Here is a 22,695-nt window from a genome sequence, read left to right on the forward strand (position 1 = left end):
CACGAGCTATCGGACGGGGTGGACGACCCCTAGTGCCACCAGCTGAGACCACCATAGGCCGAGGACGCGGTCGTGGTCGTGGCAGAGGTAGAGCAGCGAGGGCAGCACCTATTGATCCACCAGCTGCCCCAGCTCAGGATCAGGCTCCAACAGCACCAGTTCAGGCACCAGTTGTGCCCATCGTGATCCTGGGTCTTCAAGAGGCCTTGGTATAGATCTTATCAGTTTGTACTGACCTGGCTCAGGCGGTTTTAGCCACTACAACCGTAGCTACTTCACAGGCCAGGGGAGGCAATCAAACCTCTACTCGCACACCTGAGAAGGTAGTGCAGGGACGTCAGACGCCGGGGGCACCTCCAGCCCAGCCGGTTGCACCAGCTCAGGAGTTTGTTGTGCAAGTTATGCCGGATGATGAGCAGCATCGACTTGAGAGGTTTGGTAGACTCCAGCCTCTGACATCTAGCGGAGTAGAGGGCAAGGATACCCAGGGTTTCTTGGATAAGTGCCAGCGGATGCTTCGTACAACAGGGATTCTTGAGACTAGTGGTGTGGCATTTACCACCTTTCAGTTTTATGGGGATGCCTTCACTTGGTGGGAGGCGTATGAGAGGCGTAGGCCTGTTGGAGTAGCGCCCCTTACTTGGCAGTAGTTCTTTGTTCTCTTCCTATAAAAGAATGTGTCGTAGTCCCACAGAGAGGAGTTGCGTAGACAGTTCGAGTGGTTGCGACAGGGGAATATGACTGTGTCACAATATGATTCGAGGTTTTCTAAGTTGGCTCATCATGCCATCTAGATGGTTCCAACGGATTGAGAGAGGATCAGGAGATGTGTTGATGGCCTTACTTATCATCTCCGTATTCTTATGACCAGAGAGAGAGTGATGGGTGCTACCTTCAAGAAGGTTATTGATATCACCTGTGAGATTGAGACTGTTCGCCGTCAAGAGCGAGAGGAGAGGGAGGCCAAGAGGCCTCGAGGATCTGGCAACTATAGTGGTGCTCCTTCGAGGGGCCAGTTCCAGCACAACAGAGGCCGTTCATTCAGGCCTTCTCAGTTAGCTCGCCTAGGTTATCGGGGGCATCTTCTGGTCATGGTTATCATAGATCTCAGCAGGTCCAGTCCTCACTCAGTGCTATTCCAGCTCAGAGTTCATCTCGTGCCCCATCGGTTCAGGGTTCTTCTATGCCGAGTGCATCAGCTAGTCACCCCGGTGCGAGGGGTTCCCTTCAGTCCCCTTCTCCAGCACTCGGGAGTTATTATGAGTGTGGCGAGATGGGCCACATGTGGAGGAAGTGTCCTCATCGTTTTGCTAGTTTGTCCCAGCAGAGGGGTCAGTCTTCGGCTTCAGCGCCAGTTTCTTCACCACCACCCGCTCAACCAGCTAGGGATGGAGGTCAGTCGGCCAGGGGTCTCCCTAGAGGGGGTGTCGATCAGGGGGCGGTCAGACCCATTTCTATGTCATCCTAGGTAGATCAGATGCTGTTATTACAGGTATTGTTTTAGTTTGCCATAGAGATGCCTCTGTATTATTTGATATCAGTTCCACCTTTTCTTATGTGTCATCATACTTTGCTCGTTATTTGGGTATGCCCTGTGAGCTTCTTGCTTTACATGTTCATGTATCTACCCCGATGGGCGATACTGTTGTTGTAAACTGTGTGTATCGGTCATGTGTGGTGACTATTGGGGGTTTGGAGACCCAAGTGGATCTATTACTATTGAGTATGGTGGATTTTGATGTCATTTTGGGCATGGATTGGTTATCTCTGTGTCGTGCTATTATGGACTGTCATGCTAAGACAGTCACATTGGCTATGCTGGGTGTGCCACAGATCGAGTGGCGAGGTGTGATTGATTATGTTCCTATTAGAGTGATCTCTTTCTTGAGAGCCCAATGTATGGTTGGGAAGGGTTGTCTTTCATACCTAGCATTTGTGAGGGATGTCGGAGCTGAGACTCCCAGTATTGATTTTGTTCCAGTTGTGAGGGATTTCCCGATGTGTTTCCTGTAGACCTGTTGGGCATGCCACCGGGCAGGGATATTGATTTTGGTATTGACCTGGTGCCGAGCACTCATCCTATTTCTATTCCGCCGTACCGTATAGCACCAGTGGAGTTGAAGGAATTAAAGGAGCAACTTCAGGAGCTCCTAGATAAAGGGTTCATTCGGCCTAGTGTGTCACCTTGGGGTTCACCGGTTCTGTTTGTGAAGAAGAAGGATGGCACAATGAGAATGTGCATTGATTATAGGCAATTGAATAAGGTAACAATTAAGAACAAGTATCCTTTGCCTCGCATTAATGATTTATTTGACCAGCTTCAGGAAGCGAGGGTGTTCTCCAAGATTGATCTTCGTTCAGGTTATCACCAGTTGAAGATCAGGGACTCGGATATTCTTAAGACGGCTTTCAAGACCGATATGGTCATTATGAGTTCTTGGTGATGTCTTTTGGGCTGACCAATGCCCCAATAGCGTTCATGCATTTAATGAACAGCGTGTTCCAGCCTTATCTCGATTCATTCATCATAATCTTCATTGATGATATTCTGGTGTATTCGTGTAGTCAGGAGGAGTACGCGGAGCATTTGAGAGTTGTATTGCAGAGATTGAGGGAGGAGAAGCTTTATGCAAAATTCTCCAAGTGTGAGTTTTGGCTTGGTTCAGTGGCTTTCTTGGGGCACGTATTGTCCAACGAGTGTATTCAGGTAGTGCTATATTGAGGATGAGACACACGTTTGATGACGAGCATGGGGTCGTGCACTATTGGGGATTGTGACTTGGTCCGTCCCGATTGATGATTTTACTGCGTATTTGACTGAAACTTATTTGCTATCATTATGATTTGGGCTGATTGCCATATTTGGGCTTCGTGCCAACTATTTGAACCCTTTGGGGATTTTTATCACTATTTCCTCACTGTTTTGACTTATTACTTAAACTCAATTATGTTATTTTCTACCATTTCACTACTTAGCCATTTTTACTCAGTTGTGAGACTTAAATGATATTTTTGGGCTGAGAAATACTGTTTTACTATTGCTCGAGGGGCTTGTGATGATTTTCGGACTGAGTAAGGCCGAGGGCCTAGTTGTGAGGATACACTAATACCGATATGAGGCCGAGGGCCTGAGATACATATATACGCCATGAGGTGGCTTGGTTGATATGAGGCCGAGGGCCTAGATTTGATGCCACGAGATGACTTGATATTGCGCTTGGGCCGTAAGGAGCCCCTTCCGGAGTCTGTACACCCCCAGTGAGCGCGGGTACCCATTGTGATCTGAGATTGAGCCCGAGGGGCTGGTAGTATTCTGAGATTTGAGCCCGATGGGCTGGTACTGTCCCGAGATTTGGGCCCGAGGGGCTGGTACTGTTCTGAGCTATTGGCCGAGGGGCAATTTTGTTGACACTATGCCCGAGGGGCGAACTTTCATTTGCTTACTTTATCTTAACTATTTGTCATTTACCTGTTTTACTGGTTAAAAGAGGACTTTACTTGATTTTTACTAGTTTCGCTGATTTAAGTGATTTACTACTTCATTATAGACTGCCTTGTGTTTTATCGTGATTTCTTACTATCAGACATTATTTATATCTATTACTCACTGGGTCAGAGTACTCACATTACTCCTTGCACCATGTGTGCAGATTCAGGCATCGCTGGTTCTGCTCCTAAGTGTTGATTCCTCTAGTTCTAGGCGGTATTCGGAGACTACGAGGTAGTTGTTGGCGTCCGCAGCCCCGTGTCTCTATTATCTTGTCATTTCTATATCTATCAAATATTTGTATTAGTATTGGATTTAGTAGACTTGTATCTTGGTCTATAGATGCTGGTGACTTGTGACACCCCGGTTAGGGCTGTGTCAGGTTGGATTCATTTTTGTTGTCTACATTTCCGCTATTTGGTGCTATTGAACCAAGTTTAAATTATTTTATGCTATTCAACTGTTTTAAAATGAGAATTTAGGTCAATTGGCTGGCCTTGTCTTCACGAAAGGCGCCATCACGACCGGGTTCGGGGTTAGGGTCGTGACAAGTTGGTATCAGAGCCTAGGTTACATAGGTCTCATGAGTCATGAGCAGGTTTAGTAGAGTCTCGCGGATCGATACGGAGACGTCTATGTTTATCCTCGAAAGGCTGCAGAACCTTTAGGAAAAAAAACTTCATATTCTTGAAATTCTTGTCATGCGAACTTGTTGATCCGAGTACTAAACTTCTATTATGCCATTCTCTCACATATGGTGAGGACACGAGCTATCGGACGGGGTGGACGACCCCTAGTGCCACCAGCTGAGACCACCATAGGCCGAGGACGCGCTCGTGGTCGTGGCAGAGGTAGAGCAGTGAGGGCAGCACCTATTGATCCACCAGCTGCCCCAGCTCAGGATCAGGCTCCAACAGCACCAGTTCAGGCACCAGTTGTGCCCATCGTGATCCTGGGTCTTCAAGAGGCCTTGGCATAGATCTTATCAGTTTGTACTGACCTGGCTCAGGCGGTTTTAGCCACTACAACCGTAGCTACTTCACAGGCCAGGGGAGGCAATCAAACCCCCGCTACTCGCACACCTGAGCAGGTAGTGCAGGGACGTCAGACGCCGGGGGCACCTCCAGCCCAGCCGGTTGCACCAGCTCAGGAGTTTGTTGTGCAAGTTATGCCGGATGATGAGCAGCATCGACTTGAGAGGTTTGGTAGACTCCAGCCTCTGACATCTAGCGGAGTAGAGGGCAAGGATACCCAGGGTTTCTTGGATAAGTGCCAGCGGATGCTTCGTACAACAGGGATTCTTGAGACTAGTGGTGTGGCATTTACCACCTTTCAGTTTTATGGGGATGCCTTCACTTGGTGGGAGGCGTATGAGAGGCGTAGGCCTGTTGGAGTAGTGCCCCTTACTTGGCAGTAGTTCTTTGTTCTCTTCCTGGAAAAGAATGTGTCGCAGTCCCACAGAGAGGAGTTGCGTAGATAGTTCGAGTGGTTGCGACAGGGGAATATGACTGTGTCACAGTATGAGTCGAGGTTTTCTAAGTTGGCTCATCATGCCATCTAGATGGTTCCAACGGATTGAGAGAGGATCAGGAGATGTGTTGATGGCCTTACTTATCATCTCCGTATTCTTATGACCAGAGAGAGAGTGATGGGTGCTACCTTCAAGAAGGTTATTGATATCACCTGTGAGATTGAGACTGTTCGCCATCAAGAGCGAGAGGAGAGGGAGTCCAAGAGGCCTCGAGGATCTGGCAACTATAGTGGTGCTCCTTCGAGGGGCCAGTTCCAGCACAACAGAGGCCGTTCATTCAGGCCTTCTCAGTCAGCTCGCCTAGGTTATCGGGGGGCATCTTCTGGTCATGGTTATCATAGATCTCAGCAGGTCCAGTCCTCACTCAGTGCTATTCCAGCTCAGAGTTCATCTCGTGCCCCATCGGTTCAGGGTTCTTCTATGTCGAGTGCATCAGCTAGTCACCCCGGTGCGAGGGGTTACCTTCAGTCCCCTTCTCCAGCACTCGGGAGTTATTATGAGTGTGGCGAGATGGGCCACATGTGGAGGAAGTGTCCTCATCGTTTTGCTAGTTTGTCCCAGCAGAGGGGTCAGTCTTCGGCTTCAGCGCCAGTTTCTTCACCACCACCCGCTCAACCAGCTAGGGATGGAGGTCAGTCGGCCAGGGGTCTCCCTAGAGGGGGTGTCGATCAGGGGGCGGTCAGACCCGTTTCTATGTCATCCTAGGTAGATCAGATGCTGTTATTACAGGTATTGTTTCAGTTTGCCATAGAGATGCCTCTGTATTATTTGATATCAGTTCCACCTTTTCTTATGTGTCATCATACTTTGCTCGTTATTTGGGTATGCCCCGTGAGCTTCTTGCTTTACATGTTCATGTATCTACCCCGATGGGCGATACTGTTGTTGTAAACTGTGTGTATCGGTCATGTGTGGTGACTATTGGGGGTTTGGAGACCCAAGTGGATCTATTACTATTGAGTATGGTGGATTTTGATGTCATTTTGGGCATGGATTGGTTATCTCTGTGTCGTGCTATTATGGACTGTCATGCTAAGACAGTCACATTGGCTATACTGGGTGTGCCACAAATCGAGTGGCGAGGTGTGATTGATTATGTTCCTATTAGAGTGATCTCTTTCTTGAGAGCCCAATGTATGGTTGGGAAGGGTTGTCTTTCATACCTAGCATTTGTGAGGGATGTCGGAGCTGAGACTCCCAGTATTGATTTTGTTCCAGTTGTGAGGGATTTTCCCGATGTGTTTCCTGTAGACCTGTTGGGCATGCCACCGGGCAGGGATATTGATTTTGGTATTGACCTGGTGCCGAGCACTCATCCTATTTCTATTCCGTTGTACCGTATAGCACCAGTGGAGTTGAAGGAATTAAAGGATCAACTTCAGGAGCTCCTAGATAAAGGGTTCATTCGGCCTAGTGTGTCACCTTGGGGTTCACCGGTTCTGTTTGTGAAGAAGAAGGATGGCACAATGAGAATGTGCATTGATTATAGGCAATTGAATAAGGTAACAATTAAGAACAAGTATCCTTTGCCTCGCATTAATGATTTATTTGACCAGCTTCAGGAAGCGAGGGTGTTCTCCAAGATTGATCTTCGTTCAGGTTATCACCAGTTGAAGATCAGGGACTCGGATATTCTTAAGACGGCTTTCAAGACCGATATGGTCATTATGAGTTCTTGGTGATGTCTTTTGGGCTGACCAATGCCCCAACAGCGTTCATGCATTTGATGAACAGCGTGTTCCAGCCTTATCTCGATTCATTCATCATAATCTTCATTGATGATATTCTGGTGTATTCGTGTAGTCAGGAGGAGTACGCGGAGCATTTGAGAGTTGTATTGCAGAGATTGAGGGAGGAGAAGCTTTATGCAAAATTCTCCAAGTGTGAGTTTTGGCTTGGTTCAGTGGCTTTCTTGGGGCACGTGGTGTCCAACGAGTATATTCAGGTTGATCCGAAGAAGATAGAGGCGGTTTAGAAATGGCCCAGACCATCCTCAGCCACAGAGATTCATAGCTTTCTTGGTTTGGTAGGCTATTATTGCCGGTTTGTTCAGGGATTCTCATCTATCACATTGCCCTGTGTTGGTTTTGCCATCAGCTTCAGGTTCATATACTATGTATTGTGATGCTTCGAGAGTTGGGATTGGTTGTGTGTTGATGCAGGAGGGTAGAGTTATTGCTTATGCTTCTCGTCAGTTGAAGCCCCATGAGAAGAACTATCCCGTTCATGATTTGGAGTTGGCTGCCATAGTTCATGCATTAAAGATTTGGAGGCACTATTTGTATGGCGTATGTTGTGAGATGTTCACTGATCATCGCAGTCTTCAGCATTTGTTCAAGCAAAAGGATATTAATTTGAGGTAGCGGAGATGGTTGGAGTTGCTTAAGGATTATGATATCACTATATTGTACCATCCCGGAAAGGACAATGTGGTGGTCGATGCTTTGAGCCAAAAGGCAGTGAGTATATGGAGTTTGGCATATATTCCAGTTGGGGAGAGACCTCTTGCAGATGATGTTCAGGCCTTGGCCAATCGGTTTGTGAGATTAGATATTTCGGAGCCTAGTCGGGTATTGGCTTGTGTGGTATCTCGGTCTTCCTTATATGATCGCATCAGAGAGCGCCAGTACGATGATCCGCATTTGCTAGTCCTTAAGGACAGAGTTCAGCATGATGATTCTAGAGATGTGACCATCGACAATGATGGGGTGTTGAGGATGCAGGGCCGGATTTGCGTGCCCAATGTGGATGGGATTCGGGAGTTGATTCTGGAGGAGGCCCATAGCTCGCGGTATTCCATTCATCCGGGTGCCGCGAAGATTTATCAGGATTTGAGGCAACACTATTGGTGGAGAACAATGAAGAAAGATATTGTGGGATTTGTAGCTCGGTGTCTCAATTTTCAGCAGGTGAAATATGAGCATCAGAGACCGGGTGGCTTGCTACAGTAGATGGATATTCCTGAGTGGAAGTGGGAGAGAATCACTATGGACTTTGTTGTTGGACTTCCATGGACTTTGAGAAAGTTCAATGCTATTTGGGTGATTGTGGATCGGCTGACCAAGTCCGCGCACTTTATTCCTGTGTGTACTACCTATCCTTCAGAGCGGTTGGCAGGGATCTATATCTGAGAAATTGTTCGCTTGCATGGTGTCCCAGTTTCCATCATTTCAGATAGAGGTACTCAGTTTACTTCGCAGTTTTGGAGGGCCGTGCAGAGAGAGTTGGGTACTCAGGTAGAGTTGAGCACAGCTTTTCATCCTCAGACGGACGGGCAGTCCGAGTGTACTATTCAGATATTGGAGGACATGTTGTGTGCTTGTGTCATTGATTTCGTAGGATCATGGGATGAGTTTCTACCGCTTGCAGAGTTTGCTTATAACAACAGCTACCAGTCGAGTATTCAGATGGCTCCATATGAGGCTTTATATGGGAGGCGGTGTAGATCTCTAGTTGGTTGGTTCGAGCCCGGTGAGGCTATGCTACTGGGGACTGATTTGGTGTAAGATGCCTTGGAGAAAGTGAAGGCGATTCAAGAGAGGCTTCGTACAGTGCAGACGAGGCAAGAGTTATGCTGATAGGAAGGTTCGAGATATGTCTTATATGGTTGGCGAGAAGGTTCTGTTGAAGGTTTCACCCATGAAGGGTGTTATGAGATTTGGGAAAAAAGGGAAATTGAGTCCTCGGTTCATTGGGCCTTTTGAGGTGCTTCGGAGGATTAGGGAGATGGCTTATGAGCTTGCGTTGCCACCCAGCTTGTCGAGTGTGCATCCAGCATTTCATGTTTCTATGCTCCGGAAGTATAATGGGGATCCGTCTTATGTTCTGGATTTCAGTACGGTTCAGTTGGATGATGATTTGACCTATGATGTGGAGCTAGTAGCTATTTTGGGTCGTCAGGTTCAGAAGTTGAGTTCAGAGGATATAGCTTCAGTGAAAATGCAGTGGAGAGGTCAGCTCGTGGAAGAGGCTACCTGGGAGACCGAGCGGGAGATGCGGAGCAGATATCCTCACCTATTTGAGGCTTCAGGTATGTTTCTTGACTCGTTCGAGGACGAACATTTGTTTAAGTTGGGGAGGATGTGACGATGCAGACAGTCGTCTCATGAGTTACCATTCTATTTCCCCATTTCTACTTCTTTATGCTTCGTTATCCGTGTTTCATGTGATCGGGTTGATTAGTTTGAGTTCGGAAAGGATTTGGTAAGAAATGAGACAGTTAGTCTCTTTTAAGAAGGTTTAAGTTGGAAAAGTCAACTGGATGTTGACTTATGTGTTAGAGAGCTCAGATGTTAGTTCCAATGGTTCGGTTAACTTCGGGATGTGATTTATGGCTTAGGAGCGTGATTGGAATTGGTTTTGGAGGTTCAGAGTAGAATTAGGCTTGAATTGGCGAAGTTGATATTTTGTCGATTTCCGGTTGATAGTTGAGATTTTGATATAAGGGTCGGAATGGAATTCCGAGAGTTTCCGTAGCTTCGTTGTATTATTTGGGATGTGTGTGCAAAATTTCAGGTCATTCGGACGTGGTTTGGTTGGGTTTCTGATCAAAAGCGTGTTTCGGAAGATTTTAGAAACTTAGGCTTGAATTCGATGAGTTTGGGTAATTTGATGTTGTTTGAGGTGTTTTGATGATTGGAACAAGTTTGAATAAGGTATTGGGTCATGTTTGTGCTTTTGGTTGAGGTCCCGGGGGCCTCAGGGTGATTTCGGATGGTTAACAGGAAGAATTGGGACTTAAGAGATTTCAGAAAATTGCTGCTTTTGGTGTTTTCGCACCTATGGCTTGGGGACCGCAGGTGTGGTGCCGCACGTGCGAGGGAGAAGGCCGCAGATGCGAGATTAGGGCTGAGGGTCAGGAACCGCAGAAGCAGAGTTTTGGGCCGCATCTGCGGAATCGCATATGCGGAAGGGCGATCGCATGAGCGGATTTGGGATGGTTAAGTGAGTTTCGCAGAAGTGGACTTGTGACAGCAAATGCGGTACCGCAGAAGCGGTAGAGGGGTCGCAGATGCGAAAACCCCTGGGCAAAATGTATATATATATTCTTTCTTCACGATTTTTGAAGGGTTTAACCATTTTAACTTCGGATTGAGAGCTTTTGGGCGATTTTGAAGGGAGATTTCAAGAGAACTTCGTTGAGGTAAGGATTTTGGACCAAAAACACACTTCTATGGTAATATTTCATGGATTGGGACTGAAATTTAAGGAATTAAAGGACTAAAAATGGAGGTTTAGGGCTTGAGTTTAAGAGAGCTTAAATTAAGGATTTGAGGGGTCATTTGAGCTCCGATTCTTGCGTTTTTGATATGTATGAACTCGTGGGGAGACGGGAAATCTAATGACATGAAAATATCTTAGTTTCGAGAAGTGGGCTCGGAGCTCAGGTTTTGCTAATTTCGGGATTTTTGGTATTTTCGATTGTTTTTGCTTGGGCTTTGTTCCCTTAGCATATTATGACGTATTCATTCTAATTTTGGTTAGATTCGACGCACGTGGAGGCTGATTCGAGAGGAAAAAGCGTCGCGAGCTAGAAAGTTAGCCAGTTCGAGGTGAGTAATGATTGTAAATGATGTCCTGAGGGTTTGAAACCCCGGATTGCACATCGTAGTACTATATTGAGGTGAGACACACGTTTGATGACGAGCATGGGGTCGTGCACTATTGGGGATTGTGACTTGGTCCATCCTGATTTATGATTTTACTGCGTATTTGACTGAAACTTATTTGCTATAATTATGATTTGGGCTGATTGCCATATTTGGGCTTCGTGCCAACTATTTGAATCCTTTGGGGATTTTTATCACTGTTTCCTCACCGTTTTGACTTATTACTTAAACTCAGTTATGTTATTTTCTACTATTTCACTACTCAGCCATTTTTACTCAGTTGTGAGACTTAAATGATATTTTTGGGCTGAGAAATACTGTTTTACTATTGCTCGAGGAGCTTGTGATGATTTTCGGACTGAGTAAGGTCGAGGGCCTAGTGGTGAGGATACACTGATACCGATATGAGGCCGAGGGCCTGAGATAAGAGCCTGGGTGATTATACTGAGATTGATATGAGGCCGAGGGCCTAGATTTGATGCCACGAGATGGCTTTATATTGCGCTTGGGCCGTAAGGGGCCTCTCCCGGAGTCTGTACACCCCCAGTAAGCGTGGGTACCCATTGTGATCTAAGATTGAGCCCGAGGGGCTGGTACTGTTCTGAGATTTGAGCCCGAGGGGCTGGTATTGTCCCGAGATTTGAGCCCGAGGGGCTGGTACTGTTCTAAGCTGTTGCCCGAGGGGCGGTTTTGTTGACAATATGCTTGAGGGGCGAACTTTCATTTGCTTACTTTATCTTAACTATTTGTCATTTACCTTTTTACTGGTTAAAAGAGGATTTTACTTGATTTTTACTGGTTTCGTTGATTTTAAGTGATTTACTGCTTCATTATAGACTGCCTTGTGTTTTATCGTGATTTCTTACTTTCAGTCATTATTTATATCTATTACTCACTGGGTCGGAGTACTCACATTACTCTCTGCATCATGTGCAGATTCAGCCGTCGCTGGTTCCGCTCCCGAGTGCTGATTCCTCCAGTTCCAGGCGGTATTCTGAGACTACGAGGTAGTTGTTGGCGTCCGCAGCCCCGTGTCTCTATTATCTTGTCATTTCTATATCTATCAAATATTTGTATTAGTATTGGATTTAGCAAACTTGTATCTTGGTCTATAGATGCTCGTGACTTGTGACACCCCGGTTAGAGCTGTGTCGGGTTGGATTCCGTTTTTGTTATCTACATTTCCACTATTTGGTGTTATTGAACCAAGTTTAAACTATTTTATGCTATTCAACTGTTTTAAAATGAGAATTTGGGTCAATTGGTTGGCCTTGTCTTCACGAGAGCCGTTATCACGATCGGGTTCGGGGTTAGGGTCGCGACAATTTGTCATCTAAAACCACTAATGGTACGTACTTATAGGATAAATTTAACTTATACATGCTGATCATATAAGGGTTCTGTTACATTATAGTATAAGTTAATTTATTACAATATGTTACTCCCGTCTCATATTATCATCGTGGTTACTAAAAATATATAATTGTCTCAAATTAATTGTCACTTTAGAAATTAAAGATCAAATTGATTATCTTTTATCTTTATTACCGTTAATAATAATTATCTTTGAAGACTACAAACACTTCTGTTCAAATACCAATGAAGAAATATTAAATATTAAGACATGAATAAGATAAAGTAGTCAAAATCTCATAATGTTCTGCACATATGTTCAAGTGGTCTTCTTCTATTTGATTTTGATCTATCCCATAAGTTTACTGAAAACCAAATGATTTACTTTTTTGGTTTAAGGGATAACTATTATATTAAGTTAAGGCGTAGTAGTACAGGGAGCATTAAAAAGCGTAGATACTAACCTAACACTATTAGAAATTCGGCAAAAACCGACCAAATTTGGTCGGTCAAAAAAACGGCCAAAAATCGATCAAAGTTGGTCGGTTTTTCAAAATATTTTAATTTTTAATTTTTTTTTATGAAACCGACCAATCGGTTTTCTTTGACGCAAAAATGCGGGAAACTATTTTTGAGTCCCGCGAAATTTATTTTTCAAGAAACCGACCAACTTTGGTCGGTTTTTGCAATTAAAATAAATAAAATTAATATTAAAAAAATCGACCAACTTTGGTCGGTTATTTTCGTGCGAAAATACAATTAAAGAATATAAATAAAAAATAAGACAATCTTAAAACAAAATGCACCAACGGTCTAGTGGTAGAATAGTATTCTGCCACAGTACACACCCCGGTTCGATTCCTAGATGGTGAATCTTTTGATTATATAATTAAAATACCGACCAACTTTGGTCGATTTTTTGTGCAATATTTTTTTTTGAATTTAATTGACCGACCAACGTTGGTCGGTAATTTCCGATCAACTTTGGTCAGTATATTAAAACGACCATCAAAAATACCATCCAATCGTATTTGGTCGCGTTTTAGTCTATAATTAGACATAACCAACAAAAGTTGGTCGGTTTTTTTGGTCGGTATTTACCAGATTTCTAGTAGTGTAAGGGGACTACCAAGTAGTGGATCGTTACAGGGGGGATCTAGGGAAATTACTACTACTAGTAACATCCATATTTCTGAAATTACAAACAGGTTGTCTAAGAGGAGCTTGTGGACAAGTTGCGTGTTGTAGAGCTGATGGTGCAACCCTTCTAACAAAAAGTATGCCTGAGCGATCTTCCTCCAGAGCTAGTTGTACAAAAGACGGTGGTTGTGCAAAAACAGTGATACCTGCAGTGTTATCCATATGACATCCATTCTTCGCTAGTATATCAGCTACTTGATTTTGCTCCCTGTATATATAAAGTATGACAGGATCATCCAGCTGCCCGAGCAAAAACCTACAATCATATATAAGATTAGTATATAAAGGGTGTCAAGTCTGTAATGTATGAATTACTGTTTGAGCGTCTAGGTTCACTTCGTTAGGTTTATATCCATGAATATATGCCAATTGCATATACCGCACGTAGTTCAGATTCAACACTCCCATGCGAGAAATAATGTCCTGAAAAGCCGATAAGCCAGTTTCTGAAGGAGTTACGTATGACACAGCCATTCCCTCCCTGGCCGGTATCTCAGTGGGCTGATCCGTCAGTGTTTAGTTTGAAAGGAGTATTGCTAGAGGGTTGCCATTGAAGTTGTATGGGGATATGTTTATGCGAGGATGGTGGTAAGATAGCAATATGGAAGAATTCGGCCGCCATGTTGAGGATATGAGAGGAAGAAAGCGGTTTTACTGTTGAGTGAAAAACAATAGCATCAAGATAACCAAATATGCCAGAGAGAGAACGGTATGAGAATGGAATTTAGGATATTTAGGGAGTTAGGGGCATCGTTATGTAAGATAAGTTGTTTAGCCACTAAAAAGGAGAGTCGTCAAGTCCCTGTAGTTCAGCAATTTTCGGGATCATTTCGAGAAATGAAAACCAAATGATTAGTTTCACGGACAATATTGGTCAAGTTTCCAGCAAAAAATCTTGGGCTAAGATCTGTAGGCCATCCAGAGCAAATTTTAAATTACTTGAAATCTACCTTTCAACTAACACCTTGTCGAATATGAAAACAATATCAAGATAGGGTAGATATAAGTTTGTTAAATAAAAAGGGTACGGGTTTAATGAAATTGACTTATCACCAAATTTCTTTCTAGAGAATGAAGGAGTGTGGTCAAGTTTTTGGTAAGGAAATAAATGCTTTTGATGGATAGCAAAAACAGTTTTTTTTTAGGTATTAAGTAGAAAGTAAAAAGAGTATCATTCTCCCTAAAATAAGTGCTTTGATTTTTTAGGACAAGAGTACCCATATGAAATATATCCTTCGTCCCAATATATCCTTTAATTTAAAAAATGAAGGACTTTTAAATTATGATTTACAATAAGCCTTAGATATTTGTATAGCCGTAAATCATCTCATTAAGGGTAAATTTGGAACTTTGAAGCTAAATTATTTTAAAATATAGAAAGATAACATTTTTTTGGGATAGATTAAAAAAGAAGTGTGCAAGCAGCAAGATAAAATAGAACAAAGAAAGTACTATTTACCAAACTATTTATACTAAGCTGTAAATTTCCCCTATGCTATACCTGGTGCATCGCAGGCCTAAAGTGTGAAGCAGGGCTTGCGCGATGGTTGTGCCGTACACAAGGGCTTGCCCGCATGATGCTCACACGGCACATGCACTAGAGTGTGCAGCTGCAATTTTCTGCAATATTCAACTTCTTTCAAATGCGGTCAAACTCATTCGAGCCTGTGGAGACCAAATAAAGCCACACCAAAAAGTTCCAAAAACGTATACCAACCTATCCAAAGTATCAAAATATTATATAAAGCAGAAATACTCAAACGGGGGATTGAATGGATATTTAATGAACATTAGTCCATTATGGAGTGCCTTGAGCATATTCTCCTCCTATTGGAATTTTATAATATAGAAAGTAATCGAGTCTGTATCAACTAGATTAAAGTATTTTGATGGCTTTCATAGTGTTGAGTTATATGTATTTTAATGATCAACAAATGTGCAATGCACTTGTGCTTAGAACCAGAGTCACACAAGCGAAGTTGGTCACTTCTTTGGACGGCTATAGCTTGTGGTAAAAGAATAAAGATATTGTTGTGCGATATTTTAGGAAAAGATCTATATACATAGAGTTGTAGTAGGTTAGTAATGTATACATAGAGTTACCCAAAATACTCTTATTATTCATTGACATCACATTAAATTTAGGGACTTTTTTGTCTTTCACCAAAATCCCCCTTTTCTCGAAAATTCCTATTGTTGTCTTGAAGATAAAATACAAGGTAACTGTTTACCGTGAAAATGGTAATAACAATTAAATTTGTTGATAGGACTCTAAAAATACGTGATCTGTTTTTATGCTAGTTGTTTAAGTAGTTGATGCTAGGTATGTGAAGTTCAAATATCGGAATGTGAAGTTCAAATATCGGAATGCGAACTAAAGTAGAGTTATGATTAAACCGGGGAATTGGCTATTCGGGCCTCGGACTAACCGAAGAGGGGCCTCAAGATCGATGCCTGGGCTCGGGCTCGAGCTGGACGGTTTGCAGGTCCTATTGCAACGGTTTTGTTAGCTGTAACAATTTAATTGAATTGAAAATAATGTCCCCTGTTGTAAATAAAGATTTACATATATATACAATAAACTATAAAATACTAAAATTTATATAAATAACATCCGACAAGCTAATAATAAATCCATAGATAGTGATGAAACCAATAAGTACATACATTTGATATTTCAAGATCAAAAGTTTTAAAATGTTTTGATAACAACCATTCCTAGAAACCGCCACATGCATCTACAACAATCAACAATTTAAAAATCTCTTAAGTAAGGTCAAGATCTTCATTATTGCCTCCGCCTTCCATTACTTCATCTACTCCACCTACAAAAGAGTATAAATAAAGTCATTATCCCTTCAAGAGAATCCTATCTAAAAATTCTCTTAGATACAACAACCCAAATGTTACTGCTATCTACAAAATCTCAGGTTTTGCAGTAAGTGGTGTGAATTGTGATATTCCAATCACAATTCTATTCTTTTGGTTTTATATTGTGGCAATCACAACTTTATACTAGGAGACAATATAAACTAGTAATGGATAGTCTTTTGTTACATGTTCCAATTGATATTGTACATAAATATTTCATTGATCTTAAAAGTTTCTTCTTTTTTTGCCTTCTTCTGTAATTGAAGTTTTCTGTATTCATTTACCAAATGTATAAAATTCTCTTTGTACTTTCAGTTCAGTTATACACTGCAGGAGCTGCTCTTTCTATCAGGCAAACTTGAGCTAGTTATTCAAAAGCTGCATCATGTGATCTTTAAAACTTAAAAGCATATATCTTTCGTAACTTAAACAACTTCAAGATAATAAGTAGGCCACAGATAGTGAAAAGGGAGAAGCATGCCAAATTTCTAACATTGCTAAAAACCAATCACATTGAGATCACTCACCGACGTTTACTAAAATATATCCATTCAAATCAAAAACTGCGGCTGGTGCAAAGAAGTCAACCCAAATGTCAAGCTTTTATAACTACTGCACTGGCAACCGTTGAATTACTCCTATACTGCGAGTGCAAAAATATGCTAGAGCAATTGTCAAGAGTGCATGCCGTGGAAACAACTACCTAACAGAACCACCATGGTTCAAGACATTATTCAAGAGGCACCCAGCAAGATAATTCTAGATGTGACTCGATTTAAGAAATATGGTTATCCAAAGTCTGTCCTATCTCCACATATAAAAGTGGATTGAGTACACATAGTAAACTGAAGCTAAGCTAGAATAATGTCAGCTAAGTTCCCATGTAAACTGGTTAGAATGTGGTTTCTTTCTTTTCATTTTGGTGTGGAGTACTGAAGATGAAATATACCAAAATTTATATTTTCAACATTGCCAGAAAGAGAGAGAGCAAGAGAGCGCACAGAAAAGCAACATAAAAAAAGAGGAGTAGAAGAGGAAAGAGAAGACGTGTAACATTTGCTATGGAGTAACCTTGATTGTTACTGCCAGCGGATGGACGATTGATGGTTGAATAACACCTTGTTGTGCAGAAGCAGCTTCGCCAAGTGCGTGCACCGAATATTAGCATGTCAGGATCAAGTCTTAAATCGGGGTTGAGACGTTGAAGTAGTGTAACGACATTCATCGTAATATCTTGTTCCATAGCATCCTTTTGTGCATTGAGCTCTTCCAGCAATTTTTCCTTTTGTGCATTGAGCTTTTCCAGCAATTTTTGTTGCATCCTCTCTTCCATTTCCTCCATTTTTTGTTCCATTCTCTCATCAGTAGCATTTACGGAGGATCCAAAATCTCCTTTTTTCTTTTTTAAGACAGTTTTGTTAACTCCTCGTCCATACAATCTTACCCGACCTGGGTGCTCAGGTCCTATGACTGATGCAAACGCGTCAACTGAATCACTTCCATTTCCACTTTCTTGAGTTGACTGTATTCTCTCCATTTCAGCCTACAAACCAAATGCAAGAGAACAGAGTTTAAGTAAATAAAACTAACTCGATACTTAAGAACAAATAAATAATCACGATAAACTTTAAATTAGAAATTTCTTACAATTTTACTAATTGTATTCTCATAAGAGTCTTTGTATACTCGACCAGGTTTTCTTTTTCTTGTAGCCACAAGATGTCCTTACTTGATAGAGTATCCAAAGTATCTTATCAGCCATTTCCTTCTTTTTTTCCTAGTAACATGAAAACTGGTATAATAATTTTTTCATGCAAAGTTAGAAAGTTCATACTTTAAGAAAAATAAGAGAAAAAATCAAACCTCGATGATTCGAGCAAAACTTGTTTTGCCAGCAGTGTGTGGATGCTTCAACTTTTTTCGATTCTCGATATTGGTTTCAGTCGTTTTCTGCAAATAAACAAGCAAATAAACGCTTATTGAACATTAGGAACTTCAAACCTTGACATATCTCCAAATATCATTTTTTGTATCTACTTTCCTCCAATCAAATACAGTAAGAGGACAAAAGGTCTCATTCCTTCCCAATGTGCCGAGGAAGCTACCCAACTCTTTCACAACTTCATCAGTAGGACCAATGGGTTGATCGAACTCATTTAGCACGATTATTTTATGGTCCTTCCTACCGTGCACACTTTGCATTTGAGTAGGGCCTCTTTTTCTTTTTGGCGCGGAAGGGCCTGCACTAATACAAAACAAGGATAATCACCAATCACTACTGTTAGTTAATTTTATAATTAAAATTTATATATACTTGCCTGGTTCCTCGGATTGTTCAATTGCTTCATGATTGGTAGAATCTTCAGATGGTTCATGCACAGCTTGTGATGTAGGAGTGATGGAATCCATTGGCACTTGCCGCACTTGTTCTTGTACTCCTTGTGCTGTAGAAGAGGTAGAAATCAATGGCACTTGCCGCACTTTTTCTTGCAATTGAGATCTTTGCGAAACCTTCTCAGCTTCTGATTGTCTTTCTTCATTTTCATGAAAGGTTCTTTTTGTTGTCAACGATTGATTTCGCAAAAATGCAAGTGATCGAGATTCTGATTCTCTTTCTTCATTTTCATTAGACCTTATAGCTTGAGAGGTTCTTTTTGTTGTCAACGACGAAACCTTTTGGTTTCGCAAAGATACAAGTGATCCAGCTGGAATGCGGTTGGATATTTTTTTGTTTTTGCTGGAGCACCCTTCTTGATTCATGACTATTAAAATCTCTGCCAGATCAAAAAAGCAAACACGACATAGTATAAGATGAGTACATATTAGTGAAAAAAGGAGATACATATCCTCTGACAACTAATGCTGTCGAGAATCTGCTGAGTGATATAAGATTTCTTAGCCCTAGGTTGAGATTGAGCGGAAATTGGAGATATGATATTTAATTTCACATCGAAGGCTGAATAATTAGAACGTGAACAACATTATATATTGGTTCAACAAAAGATCATACAAAATATTATTGATAGGTCTAATACTGAAACAAATTTGCATGACAAAAACAAACATATTTATAGATTTTAAGATATGTGCACTATCGTGCAAAGAATTCTTAATTGTCAATACAATTTAATCGGTTATAACATATTACCACTCTATTTTTAAGGTTACCCTGCTATTAGACTTGATCCGGAGACTAGCATGTTGTTGTGGGTCAATTTAACATGTTATTGTAAAAAAATTACATTGTTGTTGCACAAACCATTCTATCAAGTTCTCTACATTACTATATTATTTTTCTCTGAAAATGGTAAGAAGATAAACACCAAAAAGGAAAAAAGCAAAATAGTCATCTTACTGTAGCAATCTTTCCGGAACATAAAGAGCATATGGCAGAGGATAGTCATCTTAAAGAATCAGAGGAGTAGAGAAGAGAAGAAATGCTTGATTAAGTACTTCAGGATAACATTAACAAACAACTACTACTCTACTTCAGAAACACATTACACACAGCTAGCAATCACTTCAGTATACTCCCATATTTAGCAAAGGTTAGATTCTACAAGAAGTCAGTAGTCACATTTATCAACAAAAACAAGGAAATGAAAAACAGATTCAGAGAAGAGGAAGATAAGGTCAACTGGTCATTTTGCTCCATCACCCAATGGTCCCAGGGAACTAGCTCAGAAAAAATGGACCATCCGCTATCAAACTCAAGACACACAACGAATATATGTTTGCTTCAATCTATATATGAGACAGGACAGAATAATTTCCAAATTGAATTGCTTAGCAGATGATCAGTAACAAGGCAAAAATGGAATCGACATAGCAAGTGTACTCAAACATGTGAAAGAAAATCGCGGAGTTAAAGGTTTCCATGGCGCTGATTAAATAGAACCTAATTCTATACTAGTAGAAGACTGCGATGTTCTTATACCAGCTGCCCTTGACGGAGTAATTAACAGGTTCTTCTCATGCTATTTCTACGAAACTAAGTAGTTATTAACAAGCTCTTGTCATTTCAGATTTATGATACATTTAAATCTATTTAAATGGATAATGCAAAAGACATTAAAGCCAAATTCATTGTTGAGGCTGCTAACCATCCAACTGATCCAGAAGCTGACGAGGTCAGTGTTTTAGTTCAGTTATTATATGAAACACAGGACAAGAGAACAACAAAAGTTAAACTAATTTTGTTCATGCAGATTATCTCATGGATTTACAGATAATGAGACTGGAATGGTCAAGGTATGCACAACAGATTTGAGGTACCCAAACATTTAAATGTTTACCTACTATTAAAAGGGTACCGCAGTGTACTAAACTCACACTATACCGACGTTCGTGTAAAAAAGGGGCACAGATTTAGCACCTCATTTCATCAACTACAAACTCAACTTTGTTTGTAACTTTATAAATACATGTTTCTAAAGGTCTTAAACTATTTAGGAACAGGAAATTACAGAAGAAGCCTCAAAACACTTCTCTCAAACAGTAGAAAATACAGGAATTACAGGCAAACACTTCTTTCAAACACTCAATTGGTGGAAATCTTAGCAATACCATTGCTTTGACCAAAGAATTTTAAACAAAAACCAGAAATTTAAGCCTTCAACCCAAAAATTTAAACAGAAACAAATTAAAAAAACCAACCCAGAAATTTAACAAAAGCTCAAGTTGAGCCTGCTAAAACCAACTCAGAAATTTAAAGAAAAACAAATTTAAAAAGCTGCTAAGAATATATTTACCGATTCAGATTTGGAGAAACTCTAAAGGTTTAGCACGCCGCCTCTGGTGCGGCCGATTATGGAGGAGTTGTTGAGCCCGGAAGCGATTTTTGATCGTCGGAACAGAGGAGATTTTCGACTATGGACGAGCCTGGAGGAGATTGTCGATTTTTCGGAGCCTGGAATCTCGATCGATCTCCTCAAAATTTCTGATGAAACTATGGAGGATGAGCCTGGTAATTTCCGATGAAACTAATCGGAGGAGCCTCGTAATTTCCGATGTGAAAGAATTAGGGGATTTTTTCGGATGGAGTTAACATATTTGGTATATTTTAGGGGTTTACACATATATATTTTCGATGAAAACTAGATATAAACTAAAAAAAATAAAAAAAACAGATTGTTGACCCCACCTTATTTTAGCGGGTATTAAAATTTTGGGTGGAAAATAATGGAGAGAACAAAAATGACCGTAACAATACATATCTATTGCTACGGTTACATAAACCGTTGCAATATACACATCTATAGGAACAGTTAGTGAGACTATTGCAACGGTTCAGTTGCTAAGTGTCCCGGTAGTTCCAACAATTGATTGTAACGGACCGTAACAATAGCATACCTATCGCAACGGTTATGGATCCGTAGCAATAAAAAGCGTTGCCATAGCTGCAATTTCTAGTAGTGAGGGCTAACAGTTAGGATATAATTAAGGGAGGCTCTTTATGGCCAATGACAAGCAATAGATAAAGAACAAGTATGAACACAATAAATGAAGGTAATAATCTCGAGAGAGTGTATGAGAAAGCAAAGAGAGTACTCTTCTATATTTCTTGTGAAGCGGATGAAACAACAACGTTTACAAAGTGTCAAGGATCCCGCTTATATAGGAGGGGAAATTCCAACATAGTACAAAATGCATTAATTATAAAGATAGAGGGATGGGACAACTAGATAGCCTTAGGCTCTATCAATATCAGTTGCGTGCCTTGGGAACTCCCCTCTCTCCTATTATAGCCGTTAATACGCACTGCCCCCCCCCCCCCGGGGGCCGAAACCCGATGGCTCCCGAAGGTGAGTCTCGACCTCGGCTTCGAACCTCGAGAAGCATGTTCGTGAGGCGATCTAATGACGGGGAAATCGGGCCCCCGGTTTTACCGCATACAGATAGTCTTCGTGTTTCTTAGAGTAAAAGTGATAAGAAACGAACTTGAATTTCTTCGTCCTTCGATATTCTTATAATCAGCTACGGCCACAAGATGCCAATATACGACACGCACGCTGCTCCTGCAGGTTTCCGCATTGACTATGGCAGTTGGCTGCCTCTTGGCCTCCTTCAATGCACATGCGGTGCTTTTATAAATACTCCCTTTCTTCTTTTCTATAACCCATTGCGTGCCCAAATCCCTGGAAAAGGTTTGCTCTTTCTCTACTCTCGTTCTTTCTCAGGAACACAACTTTTTTTCTTCCTCCAGAATCTTCTAGGTATGGTAAAAACTCCCGCCTCTGCTTCTCAGGAGGTTGCGGTCTCATCCTCTTTGCTTCTTTCTTAAGGTGAAGTGGCCACACCTCCTCGCGCTGAGGAATGCGTCCCAGGGTCTTTTGCGATGACCTCCGATATCAAGGCCGAGAGACCTTCCTCGAAGCCAAAGCTTCGCGAGCCCGTGACTCGGTATATCAGCTCGGTAACAGAAGTCGGAGAGTGAGGGCTGGCTGCCGCTGGGGGGATACCATGCTTGTGGAGATCCCTGCTCGGGAAGAAGATATTACGGCTCATAAAGCCGGCTTTCTGAGTACCTTGGGGCCGGTGAGGCCATCCTCACCCCCGATCGACCCTGTGATTCTCGACTTTTGTGACGGTATCAGGTAACCCTTGGTCAAATTCATCATTCGTTCTGGCGCGTTGTTTATATG

The 22,695-nt window shown here is 41.8% G+C and overlaps 1 protein-coding gene and 1 long non-coding RNA gene across 9 annotated transcripts; both read right to left on the reverse strand.

Annotated features, from left to right (window-relative positions):
• Positions 1-12,844: 12,844 nt before the first annotated feature.
• On the reverse strand, positions 12,845-14,394 carry LOC107808986 (uncharacterized). 2 transcript variants are annotated; one of them, XR_012710441.1, is made up of 2 exons: positions 13,560-14,394; positions 12,845-13,436 (listed from the first exon to the last, which is right to left on the reverse strand). It is a non-coding gene; the product is annotated as an uncharacterized LOC107808986 (long non-coding RNA). The 2 variants fall into 2 exon arrangements; XR_012710440.1 differs by having other exon boundaries at positions 13,517-14,394.
• A 1,409-nt stretch (positions 14,395-15,803) lies between these two features.
• Positions 15,804-21,129, reverse strand: LOC107808987 (uncharacterized). 7 transcript variants are annotated; one of them, XR_012710444.1, is made up of 7 exons: positions 20,803-21,129; positions 18,370-18,825; positions 18,093-18,291; positions 17,915-18,001; positions 17,699-17,828; positions 17,123-17,594; positions 15,804-16,005 (listed from the first exon to the last, which is right to left on the reverse strand). XR_012710444.1 is itself a non-coding variant. In XM_016633561.2 (6 exons), exons 5-6 carry the CDS (start codon positions 17,586-17,588, stop codon positions 15,947-15,949), a joined length of 525 nt encoding a protein of 174 aa, XP_016489047.1. In that variant the 5' UTR covers positions 17,589-17,594; positions 17,699-17,828; positions 17,915-18,291; positions 18,370-18,825; positions 20,803-21,129; the 3' UTR covers positions 15,804-15,946. The 7 variants fall into 5 exon arrangements, 4 of the variants coding, with proteins under 4 accessions (XP_016489047.1, XP_075110994.1, XP_016489046.1 ...); XR_012710442.1 differs by having other exon boundaries at positions 17,915-18,291; XR_012710443.1 differs by lacking the exon at positions 17,699-17,828 and having other exon boundaries at positions 17,915-18,291.
• Between the last annotated feature and the right edge of the window lie 1,566 nt (positions 21,130-22,695).

The sequence above is a fragment of the Nicotiana tabacum genome, chromosome 6 (genome assembly GCF_000715075.1).
Source record: "Nicotiana tabacum cultivar K326 chromosome 6, ASM71507v2, whole genome shotgun sequence".
NCBI lineage: Eukaryota > Viridiplantae > Streptophyta > Magnoliopsida > Solanales > Solanaceae > Nicotiana > Nicotiana tabacum.